At 35.0% G+C, this 22,754-nt stretch overlaps 1 protein-coding gene across 5 annotated transcripts in view; it reads left to right on the forward strand.

Moving 5' to 3' along the window:
- Window positions 1-22,754, forward strand: part of PIK3C3 (phosphatidylinositol 3-kinase catalytic subunit type 3) — a 127,849-nt gene that overhangs the window by 77,113 nt on the left and 27,982 nt on the right. For 4 of the 5 annotated variants that reach the window (XM_002828181.5, XM_002828182.5, XM_054537825.2 and 1 more), the window contains 6 exons: window positions 1,713-1,844; window positions 5,595-5,723; window positions 6,681-6,750; window positions 8,575-8,639; window positions 11,628-11,712; window positions 17,427-17,501. In XM_002828181.5, the coding sequence (XP_002828227.1) occupies window positions 1,713-1,844; window positions 5,595-5,723; window positions 6,681-6,750; window positions 8,575-8,639; window positions 11,628-11,712; window positions 17,427-17,501 (556 nt within the window). Of the gene's footprint in view, window positions 1-1,712; window positions 1,845-5,594; window positions 5,724-6,680; window positions 6,751-8,574; window positions 8,640-11,627; window positions 11,713-13,267; window positions 13,385-17,426; window positions 17,506-22,754 lie in introns of those variants that run through there. The other variant, XM_054537826.2, reaches the window with a different exon arrangement.

Here is a 22,754-nt window from a genome sequence, read left to right on the forward strand (position 1 = left end):
CTAGGTAAGGCCCCACTGAGAAATTGACATTTGAACAAAGACCTGAAGCATGTAAGAGAGCAAGCCGGTGTTCTGGAGAAGATTGTTCCAGCCAGAGGAATAGCAGTGCACAGCCCCGGAGGTGGGAGCATGTGTGGCAGTTGTGAGAAATAGGAAGAAGCCCAGTGTATTTGGAGCAGAGGGAATGGGTACAGTAATAGGAGATGAGGTTAGAGATAATTGGGAAATGGATGGAATTTATCCTTGTAAATCATTATAGTCAATATTATTTTGACTGAAACATTAAGAGTAGAAGCTATTGGAGATTTTGAATAGCAGGGTAACATGAACTGACTTTCATTTTAGCAGCTGCACTCTGGTTACTTTTGATAAGAAACTGTAGGAGGCTGAAAAGTTTGAAGAAGAGAAGCAATCAGGAGGCTATTGCAGTAATCAAGATGAGAAATCATGGTGGCTGGGTTCTTAGGGCTTATAGTGGTAGAGGTAGTAAGAAGTGGCTAGATTTCTCTCCCCCTTCTTATTTACTTTCTGGTTATTTAATTTATTTATTTATTTATTTTAATTAGCACATCAACTAGAACTTTGTTAAGCTAGGATAACTTTACTCTCAAATTAGTTGACTTGACATTAGTAGATCTGACCATCCATTTAGTTAAGGAGTAGATTTAGTGATTTTTCTAACACTTGTGTAGAAATTCATACCAGTTGATTTTCAGTTGATTTTAACTTGAACTTTTCATCATTCAGGAGGAGATGGGATTATTACTGAAGGAAAATAATTTTACATCTTCTCTGTCCTTGAAACATATTATTTTTTTCTGAACTTCTTTCACTGATTCCAGAGTTCTCTCCTTTGAGGCATACCCAGCAGCACAAAGCACTTCAACTTCCCAGTAGCATTGTAGTTGAAGTGTTTTATGCTGCTGGGATTGTCATGTCGAGTTTTCCCTCTTAAAGAACAAACTCACCTATTTAGGTGAGCAAGCCCTGCTCCTAAAGATTGCAGAACTCTCCCAGCTTTTAAAGGAAATTGATTGTTCTTTTGAAATTGAGTAGAAGGGGTTCTTCTAAATGGTATAGATGTTGCTTATTGATGAAGCTGTTTCATCATGACTTGGATTTCTCAGTTTCTGGAATGTTAGCTTAATGCATTATGTATATGAGCTGAAGAAAATGAATGATGATGATATCCTAGGAAAAGTTTGACCATGCAGACTCAGTGAAAGTTAGAAAGTAGGGTTGTAGTTTCTCCAAGTGAATTAAGTTTCCTTTTTAAACTCAAAAAATGCACTGGGGCAGCATAATGAAATTTTTGCTTAATATTTGGCCATGCAAAATTAAACTTCGAATGAAATTTCAGTTTCTCTCTGTGGCTTCACAAATCCTTGGAAACAGAAATTGAATCTTTAGGTCCAACTTGAATAAATTCCTGATTCTTTGTCAGCTTTAGCAAGTGAAATATATTCTCTGTCCTTCCTGTGAAAGTCCAGGTTTTCACGGTCAAGTGATTGTTCGGTTTAAAGCATGCTGCTGCTGTTGTTAGGGATTATTTATAAGTGCTTGTCTCTCACATACAACACCATCTCCTTTATATTATTTTGGTGCTTTGCAAATATTTTTAAGTTAATGGAATCAATTTTTGTGTCTTTACTATATGTTTTATAAACTACTCTTCTATTTCAACCTAATTAATCCTTTCTGATTTGTTCTAGAATGAGAGACTACAGGCATTGCTTGGAGATAATGAAAAGATGAATTTGTCAGATGTGGAACTTATCCCGTTGCCTTTAGAACCCCAAGTGAAAATTAGAGGAATAATTCCGGAAACAGCTACACTTTTTAAAGTAATTGTGGTGGATATTTAATGTGTATGATTGGAACCTAATTCTTAAACTACATCAGAGATACTACCTTGGAAAACTATTACATTGCAGAGATCACATCTATACTTCTAGTTGATTTAGTAAATGCTAAATCGAAGGGTACCTTTTATTCATCAGTGTGTTTTGATTTAAGATCTTCTTTTGTTACCAGTACATGGGCATTTTTATATAACATGTGAAATACTTTTATATCTCTGGGTTGTTTTTTAATATTTAATTTTTTTGTTGTTTTATTTTTGTAGAGATGGGTCCTCACTTTGTTATCCAGGCTGGTCTCATACTCCTGGCTTCAAGCAGTCTTCCCACTTCAGCCTCCCAAAGTGCTGGGATTACAGGCATGCGCCACCATACCCAACATAATATTTAGTTTTTTGAGCTAATTGTTAATCAGAGCCATAACTATTTTTCTTTATGTAAACTTTTTTTTAAAGGGCAAATTGCAAACATGTCATGCATTCATTCAGTTCATTAGTTCAGATGGTTAGATATGAGTCCCAGTTGACCTTTTTAACTTTTCTCAGTCTGGTATCTGTTCCTGTTGAACCTTAAGTTTTTTCTTATATTTTCATGTGGCAATTCTCTTTAGTCCTTAATAGCATACCAGGCTTGGTGTTTTTTCTATTGACTGGCCACCAGTTCAGGTAGAAACAGCTGATGCAGCTGCCTTCTCTAATCAGGCTCAAAGGGCCAAAGGCCAGAGCATCATTATCTGTCAACATCATACTGGAAGATCTTTGTGAGACATGGTGTTTTATGTTTTGTGATTCTAGTGGTAGAAAGGCATAGTTGCATTGAATATTACTTTGCATGAGTTAAGAAAGGGCTCATAGAACAACTAATGTATATACACGGGTGTAATTATAGTAGGAAATAGTTCATATTTTTTAAAAAAGTGTGTTTCAAGGCAACCTCATATTTGGTCATGGGTTGCAGCCCAGCTCATATGAGCAAAACATAAGTTTCATAAAGCAATACCTAACTTTAACTGGGTGTTATGGATGGATAGTTACCATTATTTTTAACATTATTTTGTTGCTTTAATTTTTAAATGTTGCTTACAACCTATTGGTTTTAAAACTCTCTAACAGATTACAACCTGCAAGTTAAAAATACTGGTATTACTATATGCAATTTGAAAATACTGGTATAGGAGATACAGTGCAAATTTTTTTTAGTCTGTGCTTGCAGTCTAGTGGAGACTGAAATGTAAAAAGCTATGCACAAGGTAATATACGTATAACAACTGATATTCCTTTGGGCTAGAACTCCCAAAGAAGACCAACTTCTAATATTCTTGAACACTAAGAACTCACCAAGAGCAGTGAATTAAGAAAGTAATTCTACCATTTTTTTTCCAACCATGGTGGAAAAGAGTATCTAAGACATACAGCAGGGGTTTTAAGAGTGGAGTATAAGAAGATATATCTCCCTCTATTGGTAGGTGGATTCTAGACTCATACTCTTTTTAATTATAAAAAATTATAATTATGTCTTATGAAATAAAATATGGGAAATCTTTTTGACCTCAATATTCAGTCTTGATTATTTTTCTTTCAACTCTTAAGTATATGGGCATTCTTAAAAATTTTGAGTTGGAGTTTAGGAATAATGGTTCTGAGGCAGTTGCTACATAATATTAGTTATATAGAGTGTCTCTGTGTAGGGAGTTGCTACTTTGGCTCATGGATGCCTTTGAGAATCTGATGAAAGTGATGGATTGTGCACTTCAGAAAATTGCCCGTATGCTTACACATACACTGAAATTTCTGCATACACTTGCAGAGGATCTGTGGACTCCTGTTGTCCTTGTATGAGCTCCTTAGAGCTGCAAAGGCTAGGGACCCTTATTTCTAGTAGTTTTAAAAGTAATTTTGTAGACGTTAAGGTAACAGCCAAAGCTGGATATTCATGGGGACTGGACCCCTTAAGGCACTCGGATAAGTGCATGTTATCCTGTGGTTGTCTTCTTGCTTTAAATTTCAGATGAAATCTAAATTAGATGAAATCTAATTGAATCTCAAAAAAGAAATCACAACAAAGATTCTCCTGCCTGTCATTTATCTTTAGGAAGATAACTTCCAATTACTAGGGCTCAAGGTAATTTATAAAATAACATTTTCACCAGGAGTGATAAAAGGATATTCCAAATTTAAGGTAATTTAAAATTTAGAATTTTATTCCAACTAGTTTGTAAGTTTTAAACATACATTCTCTGAACCATTTTCCATGTTTTTGTTTTCCCCCAGCATTTTATAGGAAAGTTTTCAAGCATACAGCAAAGTTGAAGGAGTTTTACAGTAGACAACTGTGTGTCTACCACTTTAATTCTGTCACTAACATTTTGCCGTTTGTTTTGTTACATCTGTTCATCCATCTATATGATGTTTTTTGGGCCATTATTTCTCTTGGTTATTACCATTTTTTTGTTGTTGTTTTTAAATTTGTTTGACTCATTTTTTTTTCCTTTGGATTAATATGTTTCTCCAAATTTTTGTCTTATATAATTTCTTCTCAATGACCAAACTCAATAGGGTCTCTCTCTCTCTGAGAACAATTTTCTGACCATTTATGTCCATAATATCCATCTTAGCATGCCACTTTATGTGAGGTTTTATATGATTCCCCCTTTCTAAAAAGAATATAATTTCTTTATTTTCTTTTTTTGTTGATTTATACATTTACCTAAACTGATTTAGACCTTCCTATAATTAAGGGAAGGACTCTGGGGAAAACATAAAATTATTCCAGAATAAAAGATACAGATATTTGAGATCTCCTCTCATTTTATAAATGAGGAATTTGAGTCTTAAAGCTGCACAACTAGTACAGATTGAGCATCTCTAATCCAAAAATCCAAAATCTAAAATGCTCCAAAATCTGAAACCTTTTGAGTGCTGACATGATGCCGCAAGTGGAAAATCCTCCAGCTGACTTTATGTCATGCATTACAGTCAAAACACGGTCAGAACTTTGTTTCATGCACAAAATTACTAAAAATATTGTGTAAAATTACTTTCAGTCTTACGTGTGTAGGGTATATGTGAAACATAATTGAATTTCAAGTTTAAACTTGTGTCACATCCCTAAAATATTTTATTATGTATATGCAAATATTCCAAAATCCGGGAAGTCCAAAATCCCAAACATTTGCAAGCATTTCTGTTATGGGATACTCAACCTGTAGTATACTTGCCATTAAAAACCAGGGCTCTTGACTTTCCATCTGGTACATTGTTATGTTGTACTGTTTCACCTTATTTATTTCAGTATACCTCTAAAAATAAAAAATGATGATAGATACATAAAGAATGTCTTCTCTGTAGTAGGCATGGTGCCAGACTGTTGACCTGTATAGTTTCTGATTGCCTTAGCAACTCTGCAGAAGAGCTGGTATCTTTATTTTACAGATGAGGAAACAAGTTACAGGATATGCACAAGACTGTCCAGCGAGTACCTGGCAGAGCTTGGAATTTTTTAACCACATGACTGATTGCAGAGCTTGTGCGCCTTCCATCATGTAGTCTTCTGACTATTAGCTAGTTCACTGTTCTTTCCAGTATACCCTAATGTATCTCATTGAAAATCCAACTTGTTTTTTAGGTCCTATTTACCTGTGTATTAATCTTATATATCAATATTTTCTTGTATGTATAGTACACTTTTATGCATTAATTCATGGCCAAATTTGAAATCAATATTTTTATTTTCCAGAGTGCCCTTATGCCTGCACAATTGTTTTTTAAGACAGAAGATGGAGGCAAATATCCGGTTATATTTAAGCATGGAGATGATTTACGTCAAGATCAACTTATTCTTCAAATCATTTCACTCATGGACAAGGTGAACATGACCTTATGTTGGTGGGGAACATTTTTTTCGTTTTGGAAGACTGTGGCTTAGTTCATTTGCTGTTTATGGAACAGAAGTATTTGTAACATTCAGGTACGATCCTAGAAAGCTCAACAGTCTCCACTTGACCTTGAAAAAATTTAGTTGCTTTTATACACTTCAGAGTGGTTTTTGTGTTGAGTATAAAGTAGAACTGCATGTGTTCCATTAATTTTTTTTTCCAAATTAAGTTCTCTAAATAAGGGATTTAGTAGTTTCCTTCCTCTTAGTCTATTAAATTTTTTTTTTAAATCTTTTTAATCCCATCTCTGTCCCTGGCATTAAAAAGTACATGCTTGCCCTATTTCCCTTTTTCTGAGCTCTAAAGTACTTTATGGCCAGAAAGGACTGCATGAAGTGATAGGAACAACCCTATTGTTCATTGAAAACTGCTGACAGAGATTTAGAGTAGATGAAAAATTTAGCATACCATCATCTAAGTCCTTAAGAAATTTAATTTTGATGATCAAAGTTAAATTAACTATTTTTTTTTTTTTTTGGAGATGGAGTTTTGCTTTTTGCCCAGGCTAAAGTGAAGCGGAGCTGTCTTGGCTCACTGCAACCTCTGCCCCCTGGGTTCAAGCAATTATCCTGCCTCAGTCTCTCGAGTAGTTGGGACTACAGGCATGCGCCACCACGCCCAGCTAATTTTTTGTATTTTTTAGTAGAGACGGGGTTTCACCATGTTGACCAGGCTGATCACCTCAGGTGATCCACCCGCCTCGGCCTCCCAAAGTGCTGGGATTACAGGCGTGATCCACTGTCACCGGCCTAAATTAACTAATTTAAACTTAATTTAGCTTAACTTCCTAAATCTGTATCACATTAAACTGCTATACTATTTGCCCACAAAACTGTCTTTTAACAATCTTTACATTTGGTTAATATATTTTACCTTTTGATTAAAAGCTGTTACGGAAAGAAAATCTGGACTTGAAATTGACACCTTATAAGGTGTTAGCTACCAGTACAAAACATGGTAAGTGTATTTTACATCATTATTGTTTACTTTAGTGTACATTGTGTGTACTTTTTCAAACTGAAAATTTTTAAGTATGTTAGAGATTCAAATAAATTCCATTTGTAGCACTGAAGACAAGTTGGACCTTCCTGCCTGCTTCCCTTCTGTCTTTCCTTCTTTCCTGTTTCTCAGTAACTACTGATTAATGTAACTACTGGTTAATGTAGTTACTGAGAAACAGGATATTTCAGACATTCCTGACAATCCTGTAGACACACATACACATACACACACACCCTCACACACACAAACCATTTAAGTCTTTTTGAGATGAATAATCTCTGGAAGTTTGGTAGAAGATTCCCTAGGAATGTTTGCCTAATGCTTACTGTGAATTCCATAGTCCTACTCCCCTTCCTGCTTTATACTAGTAGTTACTAAGAAATAAAATATATGCTTTAGGTTCCTATCCTTCCTCTGGCCACTCCCAAATCTTTTTGATGCCTTAATTACTCTTCTCAGTTTCTTCTCAGAATGGTCTTTTAAAAAGTGCAAATGTGCATCTTTATGATCCTGCAAAAAGTCATTTGTTAGCTTTCATTTTCTCTTGGGACAAAGACCCAAAAAACCTTTACCTAGCTTCTAAGTGCTTGCATAGTGTGACACACCCTATGTCTATCTTTCAAGCCTCTTCTTTTTGCCACTCTTCCCCTGCATCCTGGGCTTTAGCCGTACTGGCTACCTTCTGTTTTATCTAATGCATTGTGCTCTAAGGCCTTCACATACACTGTGATCATTGTCTCAAACATTCTTTGCTCCATGGCCTATTAACTTTATTATCCTTGAAAACATGGCTCAAATGTCAGATGTCCTTTGATCCTTACTGTAAGTTAGGTCTCCTTACACTACTTCCTTTCATAATACCCTTTATTCATAGTATTTACCCAAGTGAAGCTTATAAGCTTTAAGATCCATGTAGGCAGTGTCAAACATCTATTTTTTCTTACTTGGCAAATTTCTTCCAACATGGTCAAGAAACAATAAATACCTGTTAAGTGAATTAGTGCCAACTATTCTGTATTTCATGATGCAAGAATAGATGAGATATTTCTTATTCTACAGGGGTATATAATCTCCTAATTTGCATGCAAATTATTATCCTATAGGCTTACCAGAACCAGATCATGATAGTTTATGATCCTGAAATATTGTTTGCTTCATCCAACTTTTTTTTTTTAATATATCCATTGTTTTATGTTTCTGTTGTCTTCAGACTTATCAGACTGACTTTTTCTCCTTCCACATACTGTCTGTCCCCTTTCCTTTTTTTTTTTTTTTTTGGTAGTTTAAGGGATTTACACATCTATTATTACCAGGAAATGACAGAAGATGGAATATTAGACAAAAGGAGCCATTACATAACAGTTTTACCTACAGCTTTTAGGGTTAGGTAATTGTAATCCACAATTCTAGATTTCTTATGGTGATTTTAAATTTGGAATATTTTAATTGGTATATGTTATAAACCTATAGAAAGAAGAAATTTTTGATGCTAGATTTAAGAAGCTTAGTCTATTAGTTTTCGTTTCTCGTATTTTATAATAGAAATTAGCCTAAAGAAACATACAGACTAAATCAGCTTAATTTTTTTAAAAAAATGTTTTCTTATAGGTCCTATGACATAAATGCCAGTACAAATTTAATATAGTGTCCACTGATCTTTTTAAGTTGTTCAGATATGGAATGCATTTATTCACAGATGAAGATTACTCTTAGCAGAACCTTTATTTTTATTTCTTAACCAGTAGCTATGCTTAATGCAGTGCATACGTTTCTGTGTAGGCTTCATGCAGTTTATCCAGTCAGTTCCTGTGGCTGAAGTTCTTGATACAGAGGGAAGCATTCAGGTATGGTATCACAATAAAGATTATGCAATTCATGAGTATATTCTTGTCATAAAAAATTTAGTCTTTATAACATGGAGTTAAAAATGAAAGTCTCCTTTTATCATTTTTCTTTCTTCAAGTTTTTTTTCTTCCTTTATTCAGAAGTAAGCATGTTTGCAGTTGAAGATTCTTCCATTTGTTACATACAGATTCTCAGTTCCTTGAACAGTGCATTGCATATCAAGGGATCAGGCATTAATTGGTGAACACAGCCTGGCCAACATGGTGAAACCCGTCTCTACTAAACTCACAAAAATCAGCCGAGCATAGTGGCACGCACCTGTAGTCCCAGCTACTTGGGAGGCTGAGCCAGGAGAATCGCTTGAACCCTCTAGGTGGAGGCTGCAGTGAGCTGAGATCACATCATTGCACTCCAGCCTGGGTGACAGAGCAAGACTCTGTGTCAAAAAAAAAAAAAAAAACAAAAAACAGTTAATTGGTGAACAAATTAAAATTTGTTAACGTTTATTTATACTTGCATTATATTCCAAAGTATGGAACTGTTGTAATTTATTTGATATTAATTGATGAGCACTTTGATTATTTCCAGTTTTTGTTATTCAGAACACTGCTACAATGATACTGTTGCACATCTGTCTTTTGTACAATTATTTAAGACCCCTATCCTCTCCCTTCAACCTATTGCTCCCCTTTACATATGAGAAAAGGTGAGTGGTTCTGTGACAAAGTAATGTATATGTTTGGATTTTTTTTTTTTACCCTTTAAATACATGGATTAGTTCTTATAACATCTTAATGGTTTGGTTTTGTTATTTTTTAAATATAATTTTCCTGCTTCCCTTTGTAAAAAAAAAAAAAAAGATATGTAATTAAAACAAAAATGGATACACCCGAGATGAAAGATAATACATAGAAGGACTTGGTAGATGATATTTGATACAGTGTGTTTTTGCCTTTCCCTATTTAATTGTTCCATTTATTCAGTATGGGAGTCAGATTTGTAGAAAAGTATTACTCTGATGCTTTTGCAAAGCAAGTGCTTATTCTCTTCTTTGATTTGGGGTACAGTCATGTGCAGTGGTTAAAAGCTCAGGCTTAGGACATCAAACTGCTTGGGATTGAATTCCACCTGTGTAACTTTCTAGCTCTGTAACCTTGAGTGAACTGGTTAACTCTTTGTGCAGAGAAAAGTTAACATAGTAGCCCTAAGGTTGCAATCTTTGGAAAGGCCTGCTTACCAGGAGATTGGTCATTGACTTTCAGCATGTTCCCTTTGCTTCCTAATTGCTAAGGGTGGTTCACTGTGCCTAGATTGTTTGTTCAAATAATATGCTTTATACTAAACAACCCGCTTTCCTTCTGGGAGTCTGGAATTTTGTACTTGCTTGACAGAGGTTGCCTGGGTCACCAGTTCCCGATAAAACCTTGGGTTCTAAGTCTCTAATGGGCTTTCCTTGTCAGAAACATTACACCCATGTTACTGCTTTTTATTTTTTATTTTTGGCTATTGGAAAAGAAGCTCACTGTGTCTCTCCACAGGACAGAGAGGGCTAGGATGCCTATGTATGAATTTCTCTAGATTTTTTCTGTGTATGTTTTCCATGTTGATTCTACTGTGTATCCTTTCTCTGTAACAAACCTTAGTCATGATACAACTACATGTTTAGTCTGTAAGACCTTCTAGCAAGTCAAACCTGTCAGTGGTCCTGGGGACCCCTTTAACATACCCTTCAAGACACCAGTTTTTGCATCTGTCAAATTTTGGTAATAACCATATTACTCCAGGATTGTTCTGAAGAGGACATGAAGTGTACTTAAAGTTTTTAACATGGGTCCTAATTGCCGTCATTGTTTCATAAAGTTTTTCATTACTTACGTTGTTTTGTGTAATTACGATTTTATAAAATGAAAACAGTGACAGTTTGTATACTGATTCTTGGCTGCACATCTGATCCGTGTAAGTCATTTACCTGGGTCATAGATCACATTCAGCTTTACTTGGTAGTGAAAAGTTGTTTTTCGATAATTAAAAGTTGTTTTCCAAAACAGTAACACTTCTTGTGTTTCTCCTTGCTACACATCTTTGCCAAATCGTAGTGTTGCCAAACTTCAAACTCTTCGTACCTCTTTTTGGTTTGCATTTCCCTGATTATCTGTAAGGTTGAACATATAAAAATATATGTATAGGCCATTTGTTTCTTCTGTGAAGTGTATGTTCACATCTTCCCGTGGTCCATGTTCCTGTCACATTGTTTATATTTTTTGTATTGATTTATAGGAGTTTTTCAATATATATTCCAGATGCAAATCCTTTGTCAGACATACAGGGTATTCAAAAAAGGTGAAAACATAGGATAAACTCTTTTTTTTTTTTTTTTGTGAGACGGAGTCTCTCTCTGTCGCCAGGCTGGAGTGCAGTGGCGCAATCTCGGCTCACTGCAACCTGTACCTCCCAGGTTCAAGCAATTCTCCTGCCTCAGCCTCCCGAGTAGCTGGGACTACAGGTGCCTGCCACCACGCTAATTTTTGTATTTTAGTAGAGACTGGGTTTCACCATGTTGACCAGGTTGATCTCTTGACCTCATGATCTGCCCACCTTGGCCTCCCAAAGTGCTGGGATTACAGGTTTGAGCCACCACGTCTGCCAGGATAAACTCATTTTTTAATAGTACATTAATTGTATTTTCAGATAATATGCTCTGTGTTTTTGTTTATTTGTTTGTTTGTTTTTTGTTTTGCCTCTACATGTAAAAGAATAGGTGCAATTGGTAATCTAGGGTGGGTGGTGGGGGCCATTAAACACAGTTTCCCCTAGTGGAAACTCTAGTGTATTTATCATACTCTTACAATTCTTTTTTTCAGTCAGCATCTCTCATACTGTATTTTGATTAAGCTTTATACTAGACACTTGTTGGTCATTATTTATAGTTTCAAAACACCTAGTTTGTTTGTACTTAATTCTAAAACATGTAAATAATGTCTTTTCAGAACTTTTTTAGAAAATATGCACCAAGTGAGAATGGGCCAAATGGGATTAGTGCTGAGGTCATGGACACTTACGTTAAAAGCTGTGGTAAGTTTTTCAGGCTATTACTTTCCATTGATCAGATAAAGAAGAGCAGGCCATCCTGATATTGCCATAATCATATACATTTAGAACATGTTAATATTTAAATGCTCTATAGGAAGAGTAAAAGATAAATGTTGATTAAAGTAGTCATTAATGCTTTGACATAATAGTAGTAACAAGGTGTAAATTCTATTTAGTCTTTCATGGATATGTCTTTGCAATCACTGAACTATTTTATAATCACAATTTATCTCTTCCTGGAAGCTGTTAGTTTTCCATTAGATTTTCTCCATTTTTGAATAACAGAAACTAAGTAGACCATGGGAAAAGTTTCAATGAGAAATAATTGTGCTTTAAATAAAGTTTAAGAGCTAAGATAATGGTGCTTCATTAAGACGGTGCCCTCGTGGTATTTTAGAGTCAGTCCTTATGGTCCATTCCTAGAAATAAGTAAGCAGTAGTAGTATTTCCTAGAAATAAATAGTAAGTGACATAGGGATTAATTTTTATTCTTCAGGCATTTATGTCTAACTTCATGAAGCTTATATTCTACAGGATTTTTTTTTTTCATTTTCTTTATTTTTTTCTTTTCTTTTCTTTTTCTTTTTTCCTGGAGACAGGGTCACACTCTGTCACCCAGGCTGGCTGAAGTGCAGTGGCGCAATCACAGCTTACTGCGGCCTGGACCTCCCAGGCTCAAGTGATTCTTCCACCTCAGCCCGCCGAGTACCTGGGACTGTAGGAGGTGTGTACCACCACACTTGGCTGATTTTTTTGTATTTTTTGTAGAAACAGGGTTATGGCATGTTTCCCAGGCTGGTCTCAAACTCCTGGGCTCAAATGATCACCTGCTTTGGCCTCCCAAAGTGTGGAGATTGAAGGCATGAGCCACCATCCCCAGCATGTTTATTTTTTTATTTTGATTTTTTTTATAACTAGATTGTTTAAGGGAGGATTGGTAAAGGAGTTGACACTAGAGTTGAGCCCTGAATGACAGGATATATGATATGTTATAACTATTTTATATAAGCACTATATTTGTTTATGTCCCTATTTATGCCTATACTTAAGCTGGGAGAGCAAGAAGAGGGCTTTCTAGTTAGTTGTTAAGACTATATTTAAACTTCATATTATTTTCTGGTTTAGAAGTTGCTTTCTTATAATAATATTTTTGTGTTTTTCACAACACCCCTGTGAAGTCGCCTTCCAAATTATTTTGGACCTTATTTTCAAGTTTATTTGTGATGATACATTTTTGTCTGAAAAGCAGAAAGAAAATGAACTTTGAGAATATGGAAATAAAAATGTGTTTGTATATATTAGAATCCTTTATAGTTTTAATTCTTGTTTTTACTATAGGAATATAAACATATATTACATGTAACTGAATTTGCTTGTAAACATGATTACATGTAGTATTTAAAGACTTAAAAACACCGAAGATTTTGAGAGAAAACACTTACCCTTGTCCTCTTACTCTGTATTTCTCTCTCTCTTCCCTTGCTCCTTTCTTGTTTTTCTTCTTTATTTTGCCCCATTTCTCTTCTGTTTCTCTCAGACCTTCAAGTCTTTGTTTTCTGTGATCTAAAAAAAAATTACGTATCATCTAAAGGCTCAACTAGGCTGAACATCCAAGATGGATCACTCACATGATTGGCAGATTATACTGTCTTAGGTAGGCTTATTGTGAATCACCTACACATGACCTGTTCCTGGCTTGGGCCTCTCAGAGCTGGGTTCCAAGAGCAAATATTCAGACAGACAGGAAATGGAAAATACTGGTTTCTGAAGGCCAGGGCTGGGAGGCTGGTACTATATCAGCTTATAGTATAACTATATTTTGTTATATTCTGTTGTTCAGAGCAGTCCTAGAGCCTTCTTGGATTTGAGGGGACAGAATATATATAGATCCAAGCTCTGAAAAGGGTGTCACAGAATTTGTGGCCATTTCCCTTAGTACCTTATTATATGAGGTGTTTTACATACCCCCAAATAATTATCTTTTACCTTTTTACTTGTAGCATAGTTATTGTAAACCTTTTAAAGTCATAAATCTGTTGAATAAAGAAATACTTTTTCCACACAAAATACATACACACGCACTTGCTCTGTCAGTATTGACTAAAATTTGAAAATTCTGCTCATTAGTAAAATTATCAGAATGGTATGTTACAGGTACATGCTTAATGTCGTACCATTGTGTCTTTTGTATAATGGTCCATTTTCCCCCAAGAGCTAATGAAAATATGACTGGCTTTTTCATGGGGAAAGAATAGCAATTTAAATTGTCTTACCTATTGGACAGTTAAATTCACCTTACATCTTATCTCTCCCCTTTTTTCCAACATTTCACATGTATTCATTCCTCTGTAAGTGATTTGATGGCAGGCCTTCTCTTCATCTAGAAGAGCCTTCTGTTTTCTGTATGGCTTCCTGTATGACAAAATAATCTGTTTGTGTGTAACTTCATTTTAGAAAATAATGTTTTAATGTTTTTGCAGGGTGTAAGAAAAAAAATTGATAATAGTTTTGGTGACATCTTTTCCAGATTATCTAGTCTCAAGTCTATATCATGCAGCTAAATGTGGGAATACTGTTTATTCTCACATACACGCATATCTTTACTAAGTAAAGGGAAATAGGATCAGTGGTCTATTTGTCTTTATATTTTTCTTTAAGTCAAAGTTTCTTTGTAAAAACAATTTCAAGATATTTTGCATCTCACATGGAGTGAAAAAACTAACAACATTGTTTTGACAAGATTTTCTTGGACAAAAATAGTGTTTCCATTGTTGTATAGTTAAAGAATAACATCAGTTTCCCTAAAAATTTTCTAGCAAATTTATTTCAGGTCATCTTAAATCATTCTGAGTATTAGTTATCTCCTCAACGTTTCTGAGGATCATCCCATTCTTACCCCAAATGTTTTGTTGTTATTTTTCAGGATGTAGCCTTGTTTAAAGTGCCCTACTGAGTATTAACACTTTGAACTATTGAAGCACTCTAAATTTTCATCTTTACTATTAAATATGGCCATATGTCGATACATATATTTCACTTGACTAAACATGTTTATCAAAATGACCATCCAACATATTTATGACCGTAATCCACTGAGCCAGGGCAAAAGACCCTTATCTTATTCATTTTCCATTTCCATATAACAATGAAATGCACTGTCAAACTAATTTGATGATGAGTAGTTTATAGAAATATTTTGCTTTATCATTAGGATTAAGCATAATTTGTGTATACCTAGTTACATGAAAATTGTAGGTCAGAAGTAACCGTTGCAACACAAGTGAATCAGTATTCTGTAGAGACAGCTAAACTTGAAACAAAGTAAATACTGACAAAAACTAATTGTAATTTATAATTAAAAACGGGAATAGTAAGTAGGTCTGGATTGAACAACTCAGCTGCACTGATGTACAGTGATGTTATTTTTGAAAATTGCAGGAGTTTCGCTTGTCTTCATATGCACATTATCGATAGTTTAGTACCCTTGAGTAGCAGCGAGATTTCTACGAATCACATATTAGAGAACCTAAGTGTTCTAAGTTCTCGTGTGTTCTCAGAGTACTGTACTTAGTTTCTCTTTAGGGATATCAAATTTAATATCCCTCAATAAGTCACTTAGTTATTTCTCAGTGGGAAGTCTTTAGTCATTTTTGAAATTGCATGTATTGTGGCAATTTTAGAGCAGTGCTACTTAAAGTGTGATCTGTGGACCCACGGTATTGACTTTACCTGGGAACTTGTTTGTATTACACAATCTTGGGCCTTGCCCCAATTCTGTGATCAGAATCTTCAGTCTAACAGGATTTTCAGGTGATTCTTATGTTCATCAATACACTAGAGTTTAAAGAAGGCTTCTCAACCTTTGGTGTGCATAGTAATTTTTGAAAGCTTGTTAAAATGGAATTGTGGCTGCCGCCCCTAAAAATTCTGATTCAGTAGGACTGAAGTAAGCCTGAAGAGTTTACATATTTAATAAGCTTTCAAGTGATAGTGATACTGCCAGTCTGTGGGATCACATTTTGTGTAGCAATGCTCTAGATCAAGGGTGAGTAAGACTTTTCCCTAAAGCTTTGCAGATAGTGAAGTATTTTAGGCTTTTCAAGTCAGGTGATCTGTGTAACCGTTCAACCCTGCCATTGTAATGCTCAAACCAGTATGTAAATGAATGAGTATGACTGTGTTCAAATAAAGTTTACAAAAACTGAGGGGAACCAGATTTGACCATCAAGCTGTAGTTTATTCTCCCTTCATCTAGATACCCTTTAAGTCCTCCTCAGTGGACCACTAAATGTTATCGTTGCATTTAGCTGCAGTTAACATAATGTACCTACAGTGACTTAATCATAAGAGTTTATTTTCTCTTTTGTGACAAAACTAGTTATAAGAGATTGCTGTTGTTCTAACTATTTAAGGTGATTAGGACCAGGTGAAGGCTCTGTGATTCTCTGTGATTCTCTTGCCCTTTTCCTCATGGTCTGCAACTACAGTCATCATGTCACAATCTAGACAGGAAGGAGAAAAGGCCTAAAGGGCTAACCTCCTAGCTGAGTCAGCCCCTTGCTTAAAACTGCTTTCCTTGCATCTATATTTGCTTACATTTCATTGGACACAAATCCCAGTCCAGTGACTTTGAACAATACCATTAATTCTTGGAGCCTGAAGTTTTTCATTTGAAGGATGGCTATCATACTTAACTGGCATCATTAAACGGGTTGGAAATGATGAATATGATATGTCTAGCTAAGAGCCTAGTCTTCAGTACATTGTAACTCTGATTATTATTAATTAATACTATTTTTCCAATAATTATACCATTGCTTAAGTTGCTTTTGGACTTCTGGAATGGCCTTCAGAACCTAAGTCAAATGAACCTTATTATTCATTGAATTTGAACAGCGTTATAAGTTCATTAACAGGTGGTCCCATCTTGTTTTTACACATGGGTTGAAATAAACAGGTTTTTGTAAATATTGCTATAGTTTTATATGTTTACAAGTTGTATTTGTTGTCAGGTTATTAATGGTAGAAATAAACATAGTTAAAAAAACAAACTCCAAAAGGGTGCTATTTGCTAAATTCTGTTTAAGTAGTTTCAATAAATGTTAAATTTCCAGACTTTTTTTAAGAATAAAAAGGTAACAGAATACAGCTAGAGCCAATGTCTCTGCCTTTAGCCTTGATCATGTAATTTTTCTTAATGCTTTAGAAGATTATTGTGTTAACTTCATAAATGTCTTTACCACTCAAATGAATGCATTTGGTTTTCTATCTGCTTCCATTTCAAGATTATTTTTCCACAGACTTAAAAAAAAATTTAACCCTGCATTTACTTATGTTATCTTATAGATAACATGGTTATGAGTTATGGGATAATTGACCGTTGACTTTTAACTGTGTCCAATTTGATATTAGAATTGCTAGGCCCATGTTATAATTTAAGGTCTCCTGAACCTAACTTAAGTTTTGATGCAAGTGACTTTTGTAATTTAACAGAATTCTACAAGATTTTCTGTTTTAAATAGTACTTTGAGTTTCAAGTGACAGACATAAAGATTGCATATTTGAGAATTTAGATGAGAAACCAGAGACATTAGAAAACAAATTGATACTAAAGTTGCACAAACTGCTTTTATATTCAGTAGAATATATAACCTGGTTTGTATTTGTTTTCACATTTTTTTTAACTGTTACTGCAGCTGGATATTGCGTGATCACCTATATACTTGGAGTTGGAGACAGGCACCTGGATAACCTTTTGCTAACAAAAACAGGTAACAGTTAATGACTACCAGTAGACATACATTGTATATGCCCATGGTTTTTACCCCTGAATCTATTTACTAACAAGATAAGTTGCGGCCTGGCGTGGTGGCTCACGCCTGTAATCCCAGCACTTTGGGAGGCCAAGGCAGGTGGATCACCTGAGGTCGGGAGTTCGAGACCAGCCTGACCAACATGGAGAAACCCCGTCTCTACTAAACGTACAAAATTTGCCAGGCGTGGTGGTACATGCCTGTAATCCCAACTACTCGGGAGGCTGAGGCAGGAGAATCATTTGAACCCAGGAGGCAGAGGTTGCAGTGAGCCGAGATTGCACCACTGCACTCCAGCCTGGGCAACAAGAGCGAAACTCAGTCTTAAAAAAAAAAAAAGATGCATAAGTGAAGATAAAGCAGAGAGTCTTAAAAATTCCTTTAAATGTTACCTTGGAAGAACATTTAGGGAAAGTCCTTTCCCTTGTAAGAATTGCTTTAGTAGTAATCCTACAGATGGTCATTTTGCCCACACTTCTGTACTGGAAATGCCTCTTTTTATGGAAAGCCAATAATGGATACAAGCAGCTTAGTCTCTTACTGTATAGCTCTAGTTAGATTGTTAAAATGTCCTTTCTCTTACAAAGTGTGCTTAATTCACTTTAATATTTCCCTTTAATTATTTGCTTTTCCCTTGGAGTTCTATGGGATAATCATTCTCAGTCCCCTTTGTCCTGACAACTCTTTAGCCCTATGTATTTATCTTTATGTAGACAGCTTCCAAACTTACAGCTTTTTACCTCAGTCCATTTCATTAACTTCAAATTGAAATATCGAAATGCTTACTTGAAATTCTCATTATATATGGCCAGTTGTAAAAGGTTGTCCTTTCCTCTACTACCTGCCTAAAACTTGTTTCTCACCTCATTTTCCCGTTTCAATAGATAGCAACATCACCTACCCAGTTGTTCAAGCTCTAGACCTCAAAGTCATTCTTAATATGTCTCTTGGCCTCATCTCATATACTCATTAGCAAATCTTGTCTACTCCTCAACTCCAAAATAGATAATGAAGTTACCTATTGTCTTCATTTTTACTACTTTGACCTCACTTGAAGCAACCAATATATGTTGCCTAAACAATTTGAATGAAATCTGAACCCTTTGATGGGACCTTGTGGCTTGTCCAGGCAGGCCATTTGTCTGAATGTCAAACCACTCCTGCCTCAGACAAGAGCCTTTGTTGTTTTCTCTTTCTGGAAAGTTATTTATTCAGATCTTTGCAGGGCTGACTTTAGTTATTAAGTTGAAGTTCTAATGGCATCTCTTTAGAGAAGCCCTTTCTAACTCTTTGATATGTAATAACATATCTGCCTCTTCCTCCAATGCTCTCTACTTATTACTGTATTGTTTATAGCACTTATCACTAGCTGAAGTTACCTTTTTTGTTTAATTCAACAACTATTTATTGAACACCTAGTAGATGCTGGGAATACCAAAGTTAACAGAACAGACAGAAATCCTTGCTCTCCTAGAGCTTGTTGAGTTCTTATCATCGTCTTCTCCCATTCAGGATGCAAGTTCCATGAGAGCAGGAACCATTGTCCGTTGGGGTTACCCCCATGCCTCTGGACCTTGAACACCACCTAGCTAAAGTGTTCAATAAATCAGTGTTGAATTAATGATGAATAAATACTTCTGCTCTTCCATGAACCTGTCTGGGCTAAATAATTCAAGTTTCTTCAACTTTCTGCAGAAAACAGATGTTTACGTTACTCTTTAAATTGGTCTCTCAAAACATTTTCTGTTTTGTTTGTATTTCTCCAAATTGTGATAATAATAATTTAACATAATACATCAAGAATAGTCTAATTATTTATATAATGACCCTATTAATTTATAATTTGGAATGTCATATATTCAGTTTTTAATTATTACATATGAAGAATCATCTGTTAGAACTTGCATGGGTGATGTCATGTCTGTGTCAAAGCCAGTCAATCTCCTTAATAACCAAGACCAAAAGAATATAATCAGAGTGTCATGCAGACTCTTGGCTGATTTGCTAATTTAGCAGAGGATATTTATAAAACATTATGGTGTATTTGGAGAGAATTGTAATTTGGAAGTTTTCATGTGTTATTTTCATTAGCTCTTTTTTATTGGTTGAATCTTTTAACCACAAGAATCAAGCAACCAAAATGATTCCATTTTTTTCTAGATTGTAATCATTTACAACTACAATGGAATTCTTTAATATAAAAATAATGCTAAATGACGAGTTAATGGGTGCAGCACACCAACGTGGCACATGTATACATATGTAACAAACCTGCACATTGTGCACATGTACTCTAAAACTTAAAGTATAATAATAATAAAAAATAAAAAAATAATAATTTGCCAATGGAAAAAAAAAGTAGTATTACATCTGTAATGTTATATTCACAAGTTCTACTTGATTCTTTTTTTGGAAATTGATAAACAATCAGACAGTGTAAAAAACCTTTTTCTATTGTACTTTGAAAAGTGCCCTTGTGTGTATTTGTGTGTGTGTGTATGTGTGTTTTGATGGGGGTATTTAAGAGTGAAACTGGAAGGAAGAATCTACGTAATATGCTTTTTTGGCCCAGGTCTCAGTTACTTGTTTAATGGAAATTGAATTAAATTTCAGAAACAGAAGCTTTAAGCTTTTGTTAACAGTTTTCCACTAGAGGGTGCCCCAGATTTGCTTTTTCAAAACCAAGATTTTACCCTAAAATGTGCATAAGTAAGACGCACATTTTTTCCTATTAAAACAGCAGTTCATTTTTTCTTAACTGCTCTGTAATTATTTCATCCAGTTACATTATGCAGTTAGCATTTTATATCTTTCTTACTGGATACATGTTTTCAAGTTTTTAGTTTTGGTTTGGATGAAATTAGATTCTATAAGGAGAGACTGAGTATGTCAAGACAAATAGAAGTATAATGCATTCCTCAAGTTCTAACAATTTATAATAATTAATTTTAAAAAGTTTGTGTCTCTAGTCATTTTTACTGAGAGTCTGTATTTCGAAGTGGTTTTAAGTTACATTTCATATATGTTATAAATAGACTTTGTATAGTTCAAAGTGAATTTTGAATGTGGTTCAGTGCAGGAAATATATTCCAATGTTTTTAGTTTAAAAAATGCCTCGACTGTCATGAAGACTTGTCCATTTATTATGCCTTCAAATTGAAAACTTTGGGTTCTCTTACATAACTGTCCAATCTTTCAATGGCTGATGGAGCATTTTTTAATAATCAAGTAACATTTTTCTTATTCTGCAAAATACAGTACCTTTGTTTTCTGTTCTCATTTGCCAGCCCAAGCAGGTTTAGAGTCTAAGATTCTGCTTTAGATTAAAGTGGTTTTGAATTGTAATCGGACTTCCACTGTATCATCTGTGTCCAATTCTTTGATATGGGGGATGGAGCAGAAGAAGGAGCCATGCAGATTTCATTTCACTGATATTTTTTGGGGACTTAAACCAGACAAACTATTCTACCCTGTAAATATAGATGAAATAGAAAATGATCCAGCTAAGAACTCTGGGCATGTGAAAGAAAATGACTCGCTGCATATAGAGAATGTCAAAATCTATACAAGAGTAATGTTCTCAAATGCAAAATATTAGTCTCAGTTAAGGATTTCCCAGACCTTTTTTTGGCCCATGCTTTGTTTTTGAATACTTTTAGCTTGGTTGAAGTTTACTCAGCTTGTGCAGCAGAGGGCGCTGTGTATCCACCATAAATGTAAAAGTGTAGGGATTGTATTGTCAGTGTATTGTCATGTGATTAATTATAACGCTGTTTTTTTGAAACAAATTTGGGGTGAATGATATTTTACTTATTAGTGCATTACTATCGAATTCTTTTTTTATTATTACTATAGAATTCTTTGGACAAGAAATTGCAAAGCTAGGCTGTGGTGTGGAATTGAAAAATAGTAGATTTTTTCCCAAGAGTCATTGTCCTTAGGAGAAACTTTAAAAAGCTTACTTAGGGCCATCAGTTGTGACAGGATTCAGATGAAACATGGTTTGAGTTTCTCCCAGCTCTTTGGAGAAAGGTTAATTTTTTTGTTTTTATTTTTGAGAGTTTGAGGAAAGAGGGGAAGGCAGTATAACTGAAAAATATGTTCACTGCTTATGGTATACTTTTTAATGCAATCAGTATTTGAAATTCATTTGCAAATAACTGAAAAATGTTCACAAAAGTAAACAGGGAACTGGTATCTGTACTAAATGGAAAGTACATTGTGAGTCCTAAGGATGGCCCTCCTGATCTTGAGTTGCCATTTGTGAGAAAGGTAGTAGCTTTTTTGTCCTCCTTGCCACTTTAGAGTAATACACTTTGAACCTTTTGTCAGAAAGCTCAACATAAAGAAAAATGGTTATTCTTATTGTTATCTTAATTGGACATTTTCTTTCAATATAGCTCCTGTAATACAGGGTTCTCTAGAGGGACAGAACTAATGGTGTATATATATATATATAAAGGGGAATTTATTAAGTATTAACTGATACATTCACAAGGTCCCATTATAGGCCATCTGCAGGCTGAGGAGCAGGGAGAGCCAGTCTGAGTTCCAAAACTGAAGAACTTGGAGTCGGATGTTCGAGGGCAGGAAGGATTCAGCACGAGAGAAAGATGTAGGCTGGGAGGCTGGACAAGTCTCTCTTTTCACATTTTTCTGTCGGCTTATATCCCAGCTGCGCTGGCAGCTGATTAGTTTGTGCCCATCTAGATTAAAGGTCTGCCTTTCCCAGCCCACTGACTCAAATAATAATCTCCTTTGGCAGCGCCCTCACAGACACACCCAGGATCAATACTTTGTATCCTTCAATCCAGTCAAATTGTCAGTCAGTATTAACATCACAGCTTCTATCCTGATTTTCTGTATTATTCTTTAATTTTACGTGAAATTGATTATTTTTTAGACTGAGAAACAGTCTTTCAGAGTGGTTAATTTGTTTGGCTCTAAAGGCAAATTTTTGCATTTATTTTGCCTCTCCCCCATTGGGTGACTGTGGGTAAGTTACATAATATGCCAGTAACTCAGTCTCTTCTTCTGAATCTGTAAATAATAATAGAACCTCTCTCCTAGTGGTGCTGTGAAGTTTGAATGAGATAAGTAGACTTTTGCTTGGTATTGAGCACATAATAAACATTCCTTAAGGGCTATTAGGTTTTGTTTGCTTGTTTGTTTTACCACCATGAGATGAATAATGCCTTTTTTTTTTTAAAC

Source organism: Pongo abelii, chromosome 17 (assembly GCF_028885655.2).
Source record: "Pongo abelii isolate AG06213 chromosome 17, NHGRI_mPonAbe1-v2.0_pri, whole genome shotgun sequence".
In the NCBI taxonomy this organism is placed as follows: domain Eukaryota; kingdom Metazoa; phylum Chordata; class Mammalia; order Primates; family Hominidae; genus Pongo; species Pongo abelii.